Here is an 11,660-nt window from a genome sequence, read left to right as displayed (position 1 = left end):
TTTCCTATCTTCCTACAATTTATTGTCTTTGGTTACAATGAGAGAATAAGAAACTAAGAACCAAAACCAATACCTTTAGACGATGGGAAATTGGCTTGCGTCATACCAAATGTTACATTGACGGCGCTAGGTCCATACATGTTTGTAATTTCTTTTATTTGCTTGTTTGATGTCCTCAGCAGCCAATTTCCCATCTTCCTAAGTTTATTGTCTTTGCTAAGAACATAAAAGATGTTTCGGAAAGTACTAGAAAATAAAGAGATGATTTTAACAAGTCATCTTTACAATTTGAAATTTTAAATTAACGAAACTAATTTAAATAAACTTAAATGTAGAAATATCTAATTCGTAACAATATATATCTTTCACCCGATATGCACTTAATTGTCCCCAGAGGCTAAAGTTTCACCTTTATTTGCTTAAATTTGTGAACAAAGATGGCTTGATTTTCAATAATTAGTAGGTTCAAAAGTTTGGCCTGAAATTTATTCAAATTGTAAAAAAGTTATTCGTTTTTCTTGGCACATACATGAATTCGAGTTTGAATTTGGAATTTTAAGTTGCGCTTATGATGGACTTTGATTTTACACGGTGAAAAAATGTAAAGAATCCATAATTTAATGTTTGTCAAGTTCGTAAATTGAAAGATGAATTGTATCTTAAGGCCGGTATGCACCTCTAGCGAAACATTTCGTTCCCATAAGAAATACATTGCTATTTATGCTAACGAAATTTTCGGTAACGTTGAATTTCGTAAGCTGGTACGCACCTCTAATGAAAATGTTTGTTCATAACAGGGTTGCCAAAAGCATATTTTGGAGAGATGTTGACAACTCAGGGTGGCAAACATTTAATTTATTACAATCATTGTATGCGTAAACGTTTTAACAGGTCTGTAAATAATCAACAATTTATTTGAGGAAAATTTGGAACAAATATTAACAATTTGTAAAAGCGATTAGCTGGTTTAAAATTTGTGTGCATTATGCTTCTCTACACTCTATACACAACCCGTTTTTTGTTGTAGACTTCAATTAATTCACTCAAATTCAGGATTTAAAAATGTGACCGAAAAGTAGGTGGCGCGATTCAGGGAAGATATTATTTTAAAATGCATCTATTACCAGTTAGATGGCGCAAACACACGATAATTTACGCTTTATCAGAACCCCCTATTTTTTCTGTGTAAAATGTCTGGATACATTTTAGATTCATTGTGAAAAGTAAATTATTTGTGTCCATCTAGTGGTGTTACTACCATAGACCAAGGAAGGTGGAGACATTTTAGATTTATTGTGCAAAGTTAATTATTTGTTCCCATCTAATGGTGTTACGGTACGCTATTAACTGCTAGAGTAAAATGTAAAAAAAACGTAATAAAACAGCTGCTCCCTCTGGAGACATTTTATTTGCATTGTATAATGAAAATTATTTGCGTCCATCTAACGGTATTTACTGCTAGGTGTCAGTCTAAAATAATTTATAAGTATGACATGTAGATGGCTCTTTGGCTTTAAATAAGAATTTCAACAGCGAATTAATGGGGTTGAACCAAATAATTTCCCTTTCGTTAAAATAATAGGTCAGTTTCAGTTGATCATTGTCGTTTCGCGAGATTAGACTGTTTATGCGCTGGTCACTTTTTCCAAAGACAATAACGTAGGAAGATGGGAAATTGGCATGCGTCACACCAAATGTTGTATTGACAGTGTTAGTGCCATACATGTTTGTAATTTTTTTTATTTGTTTTTCGTTTTTATTTTTTAAATGAAAAACTTAATTTTCTTAATGAAACAATGTTAAATTTTAGTCAACAACAAACAATTACATTTTCCCCTTTATGGAAATTTATTTCCTGCACTTAATTTCTTTGTATTTGCATTTTAATGCTATGTCAATACTTGTCGTATACGCGTTTGGTTCGATAAACGAAAAGTATGGACCTAACACGGTAAATGGTTTGATGTGCTCAGTAGCCAATTTCCCATCTTCCTACGTTATTGTCTTTGTTTTTTTTTCAGATTCGTTGGTATGCACCTCTAATAAAAATTTTTGTTCATAACAGGGTTGGCAAAAACATATTTTGGAGAGATGTTTACAACTCATGGTAGCAAACATTTAATTTATTACAATCATTGTCTGCGTAAAAGTTTTAAAAGGTCTGTAAATAATCAACAATTCTGTGGATTTATGACAAAACCCCATAAGTCTAAAACCTCAATTTTACAGGAGAGCGAAAATACACCGTTAAGGGGCCACAAAAACTGCTGTAGAAAACATCTAGAAAATGTTTAATATTTATGTGATGGACCTTTTTAATAGCTTATTTTTCTACTTTACCAAATCCACCTAGCACCCCCCGATCCAGAGAAAATTACCAATTACTCACTTATGTTGTTTTGTCAAATGATATTTTATTTTAAAAAATAACATATCTCTACTTATGGTGTTTTGTCAAAAAAAAGGAAATCAATAGTTTACAACATATCTCGACTTACGGGGTTTTATGAAACTAAAATAATAAAAAATGTGTGATATGTGTTGTTTTGCATAGGGAATTCGGCATTTTATTAATTCATTTGAACATAACCAATATATAAAAGTCAAGTTCAATGCTTAGATTTAATTAAAAAAAATAATGAAATGGAGGGAAATAATTTGAATTCATTCATGTTTAAAAACTTAAAAATATTGGATTCATATCAAAACTTAACTCGAAAACTAATCTACTTTGTATGTATTGAATCATCTAAGTCCAAATCAACTTCAACTTCTTGTTCGCCTTCAGAAAGCAGGTTGTTGTAAAAATCGTGAAATTCTGCACTGATGAACGGCAGAATGGATTGTAAGTCCCGTTTTTTATTTAATGAAATAGGGAGTGGCCCAGAGTAACATTGATTTAGTTCAACATCTATTTTTTTCTTTCCCCGTCGAGTTATTACCAAATCCTTAAATTCTTCGTCCATATTCAAGGATAATTTATATTGAATGGTTCCTAATTTGGAACTTTCATACCGTAGCCAACGCACGTCCTTCCATTGAAATTTATCGCCTGTATTGTAGAAGAATTAGATAGTATTTTTACGTATTTATAAAATTAATGATTTTATTAAACTTACCTGAGTTATTTTTATTCGTCCAAGAATATTTGTCCTTCAATAGCGTTCCGAAGTCGAAAAATTCTTCTTGTGCCATTTCAACAGCACTATATTTGTGGCTTGTGGTTGAAATTAAAGTAGCCCAATCATGTGGATGGTGTATACAGTTAACACACTTTCGTTTCTTTTTTTCTATTTGAGAATGGACGGTATCGCATTCCATATGAGTATGTCCTACTACTAAAAACTTGTGATCAATAATTTCAAAGTTTGGATTCTCCAGCAGAACTTGTTCAAACATTGCGCAGATATACGAATTCCGATTTTGGCCTGGGCAAGAATCGCTGTATAAAATTATATGTTTTACATAGTTCGGTATTTTTTTTAGGAATTTGAATATGCACGACGATATCTCATTGGCTCCACGCTTAGCTATTGTTTCATTCCAAACGAAACATGAAGCCATATTAGTTTCTCCATCGTGGATTGTTAAATTAAAGGTCCACAATGGTCTTTTATAAAAGAAAACCGAAGCATTTAAATGCGGTGTTGGCAAACACTGTTGAAGATCAAATGTATACATTTTGACAGATTTGTTTTTCAAAGACAACGTTTTATCCTTATTTTTAGAATCATATGCCATGTCTGCTTCAGTATGATGTACTTCTTGCTGCATTTTAAGAAGAGCCAATTGATCATCGTTGTTGCTTGCATTACAAATATCCACTCTTAATCTTTCACAGACGTTGCACACGTCTAGATAAGGCTTCTTAAACTTAATATTAAGTTTCTGGAATATTTCTCTATATGTCGCAGCTGAAACTGGCTCAATACATTTTTCAGTGTACAACCTATATAACTCAGATACGCTTAGGTTACATTGAAAATAAACTTGCTTCGTGTGACGACGGCTGTAGTGGCTCTCATATTTAGGAAAACTATTTATATGTTCCAGAACTTCTTGATACTTTTGGACTGGTAATTTGTGCGACGGAATATGTTGTCCTCTCTTGTCAATTTGAACAAGTTGATTAGACCCCGCAACCTTACTCCGGTTTATGGTTCTGATAGATTCCGCAGTCTCATCAAAAATACGTATAAAGCATTGTCTACAAACTCTTACACGTTGACTTTTAACGTCGACGTTATATAAAAAATTATATAGTCTGTTCTTAGAACTATTAGTTTTTCCAGTTTTTTTTTGCTTCAGCTTCGATTAAGCCTGATAAATACTGTCTACGTTTATTATATGTTCCAAGACCCCAATACATTTTAAAAATATTCTGTTGTTCGTCAAATGAAATTTTTGTAGAGCAACGATTTCTGCATTTTTTAAGGGGTTTAGTTTCTTTAGCGGGAACAATTTTATTTTTGTAAGTCACATATTCTTTTCCGAGGTTTTTATTTCGTTTGTTAGCTTTCTTAAATGACAAGGATGATTCATTATCCAACATGAGAGTTTCATCGATTTCTACTGACTCTAAGTTTTTCAGGTTTGTCGCTATAGATGCTGCAATTTCTCGGTTGCTCTCTGTTGTAGTATTGAGGCAATCCTCTGAATCCGGTACATAATCCGAGTCATCATAATCAGTCTCATGGAAGGGGTCGGCTTCATAGTCCAAATTGCTTTTATTTTTGTCCATCGAGTCTGCGTCAAACATGTCTTTGGACATTCTCTCATCTACATCCACGCCCTTTGTTTCCCCATACAAACTCATTTTAGTTTCCGTTTCGATTGATTTATTTTGATTTTGTGCGAAAGCAGCAAGTATTCTTCCTCTTGTTATATTTCTCATTCAAGAACAACATATCTTTTACCAAAGTGTCTATATTTCATAATTAGCCCCACGACAAAACACCATTATTCGACTTATGTTAGGGACACAAAACAAAATTGCATGTGACAAAAGCACATAAGTCTTCCTATGTTGATTTGTCGCATTGAATGCTGATCATCGACTGACTAAGAAAACAACACAACTGCAGTTATGTTCGCGTTTATATTGAAATTTTATTCGATAAAACACGACGACTCGAGATATGTTGTTTTGTCATAAAATATTTTGTCAAATACAAAAAACATATGTGGACTTGTGTTGTTTTGTCAAAAGTACGTTAGAATTATTCCGAATACGTTTTGCAACATAAAACGAGATATGTTGTTTTGTCAAAACTAAACTTAAAAATTCGCGAGTTATGTTGTTTTTCACGACTCTATATCTCCCGATCTAGGGCATATATCAAAAATCTGTAAACACAGAAAGATGCGCCTTCGAAAACTACACACAACATAAAATTTTTGAGAAATTGTCCTATCTCGACTTATGGGGTTTTGTCATAAGTCCACAGAATTTATTTGAGGAAAATTTGGAACATATATTAACAATTTTTAAAAGCGATTAGCTGGTTTAAAATTTGTGTGCATTATGCTTCTCTACACAACCCGTTTTTTGTTGTATAATTAAATTAATTCACTCAAATTCCGTATTTAAAGTGTGACTGAAAAGTACACAGAAAAAAAGTGTCTTGTAAATTTAAGGACCATTTTAACTTCCACATAGTTCAACAAATTTACTCTAATATAGTTCATTTTTCGTAACCACAACGAAAATTAACTTAGCTAAAGGAAATCTTATAAAAATTCAGTAAATGTTTTTTAGTTCACTAACTACGAAATGGGAAGGATTTTTTCTTAAATAAATTTCCAACACAGTAGTTAATGCATCGTTGATTCTATTATAAATATACATGGGCAATATAAAAATCTTACTACGAAATGTGGACAATTTACTAAGAAAAAATTTTGTATGGAAAAAAATTTTTGTAGTAAAAATTAACTTAACGATATTACCGATTCGTACGATGGCTACCTACAGATTATTTCCCTTTTTACTATATGTTGGAGTGTTTTTACTCACATTGAAAATTTTAGATAAAGTACACTCAAAAAAAAGTGAACTCTCTATTTCACTAAAGCCATTTTAACATTATTTTAGTTCATGGAATTATTATGTTTGAAGAAAGTTTCCTCTACTCTAATAATTTTTTGTGTACGTTAGTTAAATTAACTAAAACCGAGGAAAAAAATGTACACAAATGAAGGATAAAGATTAACTAAATTCGTGTCTTCCACAAAATAGTTCAATATTTCTTTAAATTTGTAAATTTTACTACAAATGCGTTCATCATGAACTTCGTATGTCACTAAAGACATTCTTGCAATTTTGAACTCCAATTTTTTCCTTGAAACTACAAAATTTTCTTTAACAAGTGAAAAAACCTACTTATGTCTAATAAATTTTCCTGAATTTGTCTAAAAATATTTACTTATTTTTATGACATCGGCGTGATGCCAGCGTTTGTTATACTGTTTAGTTAAAATTTTCTCAAAATATTCAAAATTTTCTAAAATTAACCGAAATTTTTCTTCCTGGTGGGTTCACTGTTTTTTCAGTGTAGAATAAAAAGTAGTTAATATAATCCTTGACGGGTGTATATAATTTTATATAGATTCCTCATAGATTTGGTATATATTTAACCTTAACTTATAGATAGAATTCCAACTAATCAATAAACGTGCTACTGGAAAATGTGAGTGCATCATGTGAGGGAGTTTTTAGAGACATTTTGTGTATATCTCGTATGATTGTTTGTGTTTGTTATTGCGTCATTTATGCTGTTGTTGGTTGTTTTGATTCTAGAGACAATGGAATGTTCCTTGTGTGTTGTTGGTATCTTTTGTGGTGAGAGTTGTTTTCTTGCAATTCTTACTGTTTAATGCTAATTAAGCTGATATCCTTATTGGCTCTAAGAAATACTCTTGAAAACCGTAAGTTAAAAATCAATATGAACGATAGAATTAATTAATTAATAATATTTTTCTTATATTTTGTATAACTTTGCGATTTCAGATGTTTAAAAGACAAATCCGCCCAACAAAAGTTAGCCAAAATCGATTAAATTGGACAATTCAATTGAATATAGCAACTTATGCCACATATATCTTTCATATGGATAGAAAACATGGAAATTTAAATTAATTACTTTAGTCCTATTAACATAGAATATTACTCTTTTGAAGAAGCAATTACTAACTACCGACAAGTAACTGCATCCAACGTACGAATAAAAATATTTCCTTTGTTGTATATCATAAGCCATAGTTTTGTGTAATATTATAAAATTTTTTTGATATAAAATACTGGTGGTTATAGAAAATTGACTTGCTTTGTACGAAAAATTTCTTAGTTGTATAGAGGCTTGTTGTACCTTTGATTCCTCAATTTCTCTACTTTTTTGAAAATTATACTGACAAACAGTTTATTTCAAACCAATTTCTTAATACAGGTTTCCCAAAAAATTGTTCATTTTTCTGGATAGCAGGAATATTTTGAATGAGTTTAAGTATATTCTTCCCACAGCATAGTAATAATGAACTAAAATACGATGCAATACATGAACTAATTTATAAGAAAATCATGAACTTATCTAGATGAAAAAAATCTTTGGCGCCAAATCATGGTCATTCTTACTATGGGTTAGTTCATTTTTCATAAAAAATATTAAACTTTTTTTCGGCAGTTAAGTGACTCAATTTCTTTTTTTGAAAACGAGAATTACCGTACAAATCAGTCAATTTGCCTTACAAAAAAGGTGTGGATGTATAGAATTTTATATGCTGTTACAATATTTGGTGTTTCATCAAGAAAACAAAGGAAAGAAAACAAATTAAAGCCAAATTAAAAAATCACTCTATTGCAGACGAAAAAGAGCCTACGATGTGCAGACAAACTACAGCGTTGTGAATTCACTTGAGATGTCTATACCTTCCTTCGTCTATGATACGTATTTGTTTCATTGCACAGACTATCATATAAAGGGTGATTCTTTTGAGGTTAGGATTTTCATGCATTAGTATTTGACAGATCACGTGGGATTTCAGACATGGTGTCAAAGAGAAAGATGCTCAGTATGCTTTGACATTTCATCATGAATAGACTTACGATCTGCCACAACGTCGAATTTTCAGTGAATGGGCCCTAGAAAAGTTGGCAGAAAATCCGCTTTTTTATCGACAAATTTTGTTCAGCGATGAGGCTCATTTCTGGTTGAATGGCTACGTAAATAAGCAAAATTGCCGCATTTGGAGTGAAGAGCAACCAGAAGCCGTTCAAGAACTGCCCATGCATCCCGAAAAATGCACTGTTTGGTGTGGTTTGTACGCTGGTGGAATCATTGGACCGTATTTTTTCAAAGATGCTGTTGGACGCAACGTTACGGTGAATGGCGATCGCTATCGTTCGATGCTAACAAACTTTTTGTTGCCAAAAATGGAAGAACTGAACTTGGTTGACATGTGGTTTCAACAAGATGGCGCTACATGCCACACAGCTCGCGATTCTATGGCCATTTTGAGGGAAAACTTCGGAGAACAATTCATCTCAAGAAATGGACCGGTAAGTTGGCCACCAAGATCATGCGATTTGACGCCTTTAGACTATTTTTTGTGGGGCTACGTCAAGTCTAAAGTCTACAGAAATAAGCCAGCAACTATTCCAGCTTTGGAAGACAACATTTCCGAAGAAATTCGGGCTATTCCGGCCGAAATGCTCGAAAAAGTTGCCCAAAATTGGACTTTCCGAATGGACCACCTAAGACGCAGCCGCGGTCAACATTTAAATGAAATTATCTTCAAAAAGTAAATGTCATGGACCAATCTAACGTTTCAAATAAAGAACCGATGAGATTTTGCAAATTTTATGCGTTTTTTTTTAAAAAAAAGTTATCAAGCTCTTAACAAATCACCCTTTATAATTTAGACATTAGTTGTTCCTGCGAAATAATGCCACAACTTTTGTGGCATACTTTTTGGCTCTTATTTTAATTCAATTTGCTATGGAGTGTGTCTTCGATAAGCACATCTTAGTGTTGCATTTGGTGCCAATTAGGGTCGTTTAAGATGAGATTAGTTTAACACTCACAGCCATATTTAATAATTCATTTTCATTATCTATTATTTCAAACTAATTACTAATGTTCTCGAATTTGGAGCACAAACTCTGGTGAATAAAGATTTAGGTTTTGTCCAGCATATCTCCGACAATAATGTTACGTTTTTATATTTAGGCGTTTTTAATTACCCGACAATTAAAACACAGTTCTTCTAAATAACGACAATCTACAATTTATTTACTATGACTTCACACTTTACAATTCGTTCACACTGAAGTTATTCGTTTGACGCTTTAATTAAGACTGACTCGTTAGCAGCATGCGAGCGCTTTTATATATGACGGTGTGGCAATACGAGAACATTCTGGTAGCACTACAATATTCTGGCAACGCCAGATATGCTAGAAGGATCTACGACCATTAAGTTGTTTACCTGGTGGCTGCCAAACACATACACACTCACATAGATATATGCTCGCATTACTACAACAACAACAATAATGACAATAGACAATGAGATGAAATGAGAATGCAGAATAACAAAGCAAAGGGGTTGCTATTCTATGAGAGAGTAAGAACTAACATTTTGGTAAGCAAACAAAAGAACATAAACGAAATTCAGGAAAATACTGGAAATGAATAGATGATTCCAACAAGTGATAGCGAAATTTTATCGTTACAATTTGAAATTTTAAATTAACGGAAACTAATTTAAATAAACTTATATCTATAATTATTAAATTCGTAACACTGCCTCCCGCTTAAGCCTGTTCGTCCCGAACAGGCACAGAACCTGTTCCGTAAGGAGCCAATCGTTCCAGATGTACAACTTTCATCTTTGATCTAGGGCTGTCGTCCTTCTGAATCCGGTATACAACATCATTGATCTTCTTGATGACTTTGTATGGGCCTTCCCACTGTGTTTGCAGTTTAGGACACAATCCTTTCTTTCGTTGCGGGTTAAACAGCAGAACCAATTCTTCTTCTTGGAAGCCCTCAGTATTTACAGCACGATCGTATCTCGCCTTCATTCTGTTGCTGACCATTTTTATTTTGTTGCGCACTGATTCGTGAACTTCACCGAAAGTGTTTGGGATGTCGTTTCTGTTTTTTTTCCATGGCGAGCTCATTAGGTTTAGCGCCGAATATCAGATCTCCAGGCAACTTCAACTCAGTTCCGAATAGAACATTGGCCGGTGTTCGAGAGGTGGAATCATGAATGGCAGATCTATACGACAGCAAAAACTTTGGTATATACTCGTCCCAGTCCCTCTGGCCGTTGTCCACTACTTTTCGAAGATGTTCCTCCAGAGGGCGATTAAACCTTTCTACCATGCCATCGGATTGTGGATGTAATGGTGTAGTCCTCGTTTTCTTGATACCAAGGGATTCACACATCTCTTTGAATATGGCCGATTCAAAATTTCTTCCCTGGTCTGAGTGAATCTCGGACGGCACACCGTAGCGACATATCCAGTTATTGTTGACAACATCCACAATCGTTTTTGCCTCTTGGTTTGGAATTGCATACACCTCCGGCCATTTGCTGAAGTAATCCACGACCACAAGGACATAACGGTTTCCAGAATCACTTACTGGGAAAGGGCCTGCCACGTCCATTGCTATTCTTTCAAACGGGGCTCCTGGTCTATATTCTTGCATAGGACCTCGACTTTTCCTTGTTGGACCTTTCGCCTTCATGCACTTCTCGCAATTGGCTACCCATTCAGCAATTGATTTCTGGCATCCAACCCAGTAGAATCGTTGCTTCACTTTCTCGGCGGTTTTGGTTATTCCCAGATGACCTCCACTGGGACCATTATGGAACTCCGCCAAAACGTCTCTTATTTTGGAATCTGGAACGATGATCAAATTTCGGCTGCTCTTGCCATCTTCGCTTTCCCATTTACGTTGCAGGGATCCATTGACTAGAACTAAACTATCCCATTGAGCCCAGTATGATTTCATAAGTGGACTTTCGGCTGCGATGTCTTTCTTACTGGGCTTCTTGTTCTCTTCCTTTGCCGAAATAATTTTGTTCAAAATGGGATCTTTACGCTGTTCTGTTGGCCAGTCCACTCCAGATTCGATGTGTAACAGCCGAATATCAACAATCTCTTCCATATGTTCAGCTTTCGAGCAGTGCTTGCATTCTATACTGCAAGGTCGACGTGACAAAGCGTCAGCGTTACCGTGTTTTCCACCTTTTCTATGCTCGATACTGAAATTATAGCTTTGGAGCCTCTCGATCCAACGTGCCAGTTGAGCTTCCGGATTCTTGAATTGGAGCAACCATCGTAGAGCTGAGTGATCAGTCCTGAGCAAGAAGTGTTGTCCATACAAATATTTATGATAATGTTTTACACCCTCTATGACGGCTAGCAGCTCTCGTCGCGTTACACAGTAGTTCTTTTCGGGCTTGGACAACGTTCGGCTGAAATATCCGATGACCTTCTCCTTGCCGTCTATCTGTTGGGATAGCACACCTCCAATACCATGCGCGCTAGCATCTGTATCCAAAACAAATTTTTCGCCCGGAATAGGATACGCTAGAACAGGAGCTGAACATAAAAGTTCTTTTAAATGTTGGAATGAATCCTCCTGTTCGTC

At 34.4% G+C, this 11,660-nt stretch overlaps 1 protein-coding gene across 1 annotated transcript; it reads right to left on the bottom strand.

Moving 5' to 3' along the window:
• Positions 1-2,537: 2,537 nt before the first annotated feature.
• On the bottom strand, positions 2,538-4,126 carry LOC142239627 (uncharacterized). Its single transcript, XM_075311421.1, has 2 exons — positions 3,120-4,126; positions 2,538-3,052 (listed from the first exon to the last, which is right to left on the bottom strand). Exons 1-2 carry the CDS (start codon positions 3,772-3,774, stop codon positions 2,727-2,729), a joined length of 981 nt encoding a protein of 326 aa, XP_075167536.1. The 5' UTR covers positions 3,775-4,126; the 3' UTR covers positions 2,538-2,726.
• Positions 4,127-11,660: the final 7,534 nt, after the last annotated feature.

This window comes from Haematobia irritans, chromosome 1 (genome assembly GCF_050003625.1).
Source record: "Haematobia irritans isolate KBUSLIRL chromosome 1, ASM5000362v1, whole genome shotgun sequence".
In the NCBI taxonomy this organism is placed as follows: Eukaryota; Metazoa; Arthropoda; class Insecta; order Diptera; family Muscidae; genus Haematobia; species Haematobia irritans.
This window is presented reverse-complemented; position numbering and strand designations above follow the sequence as displayed.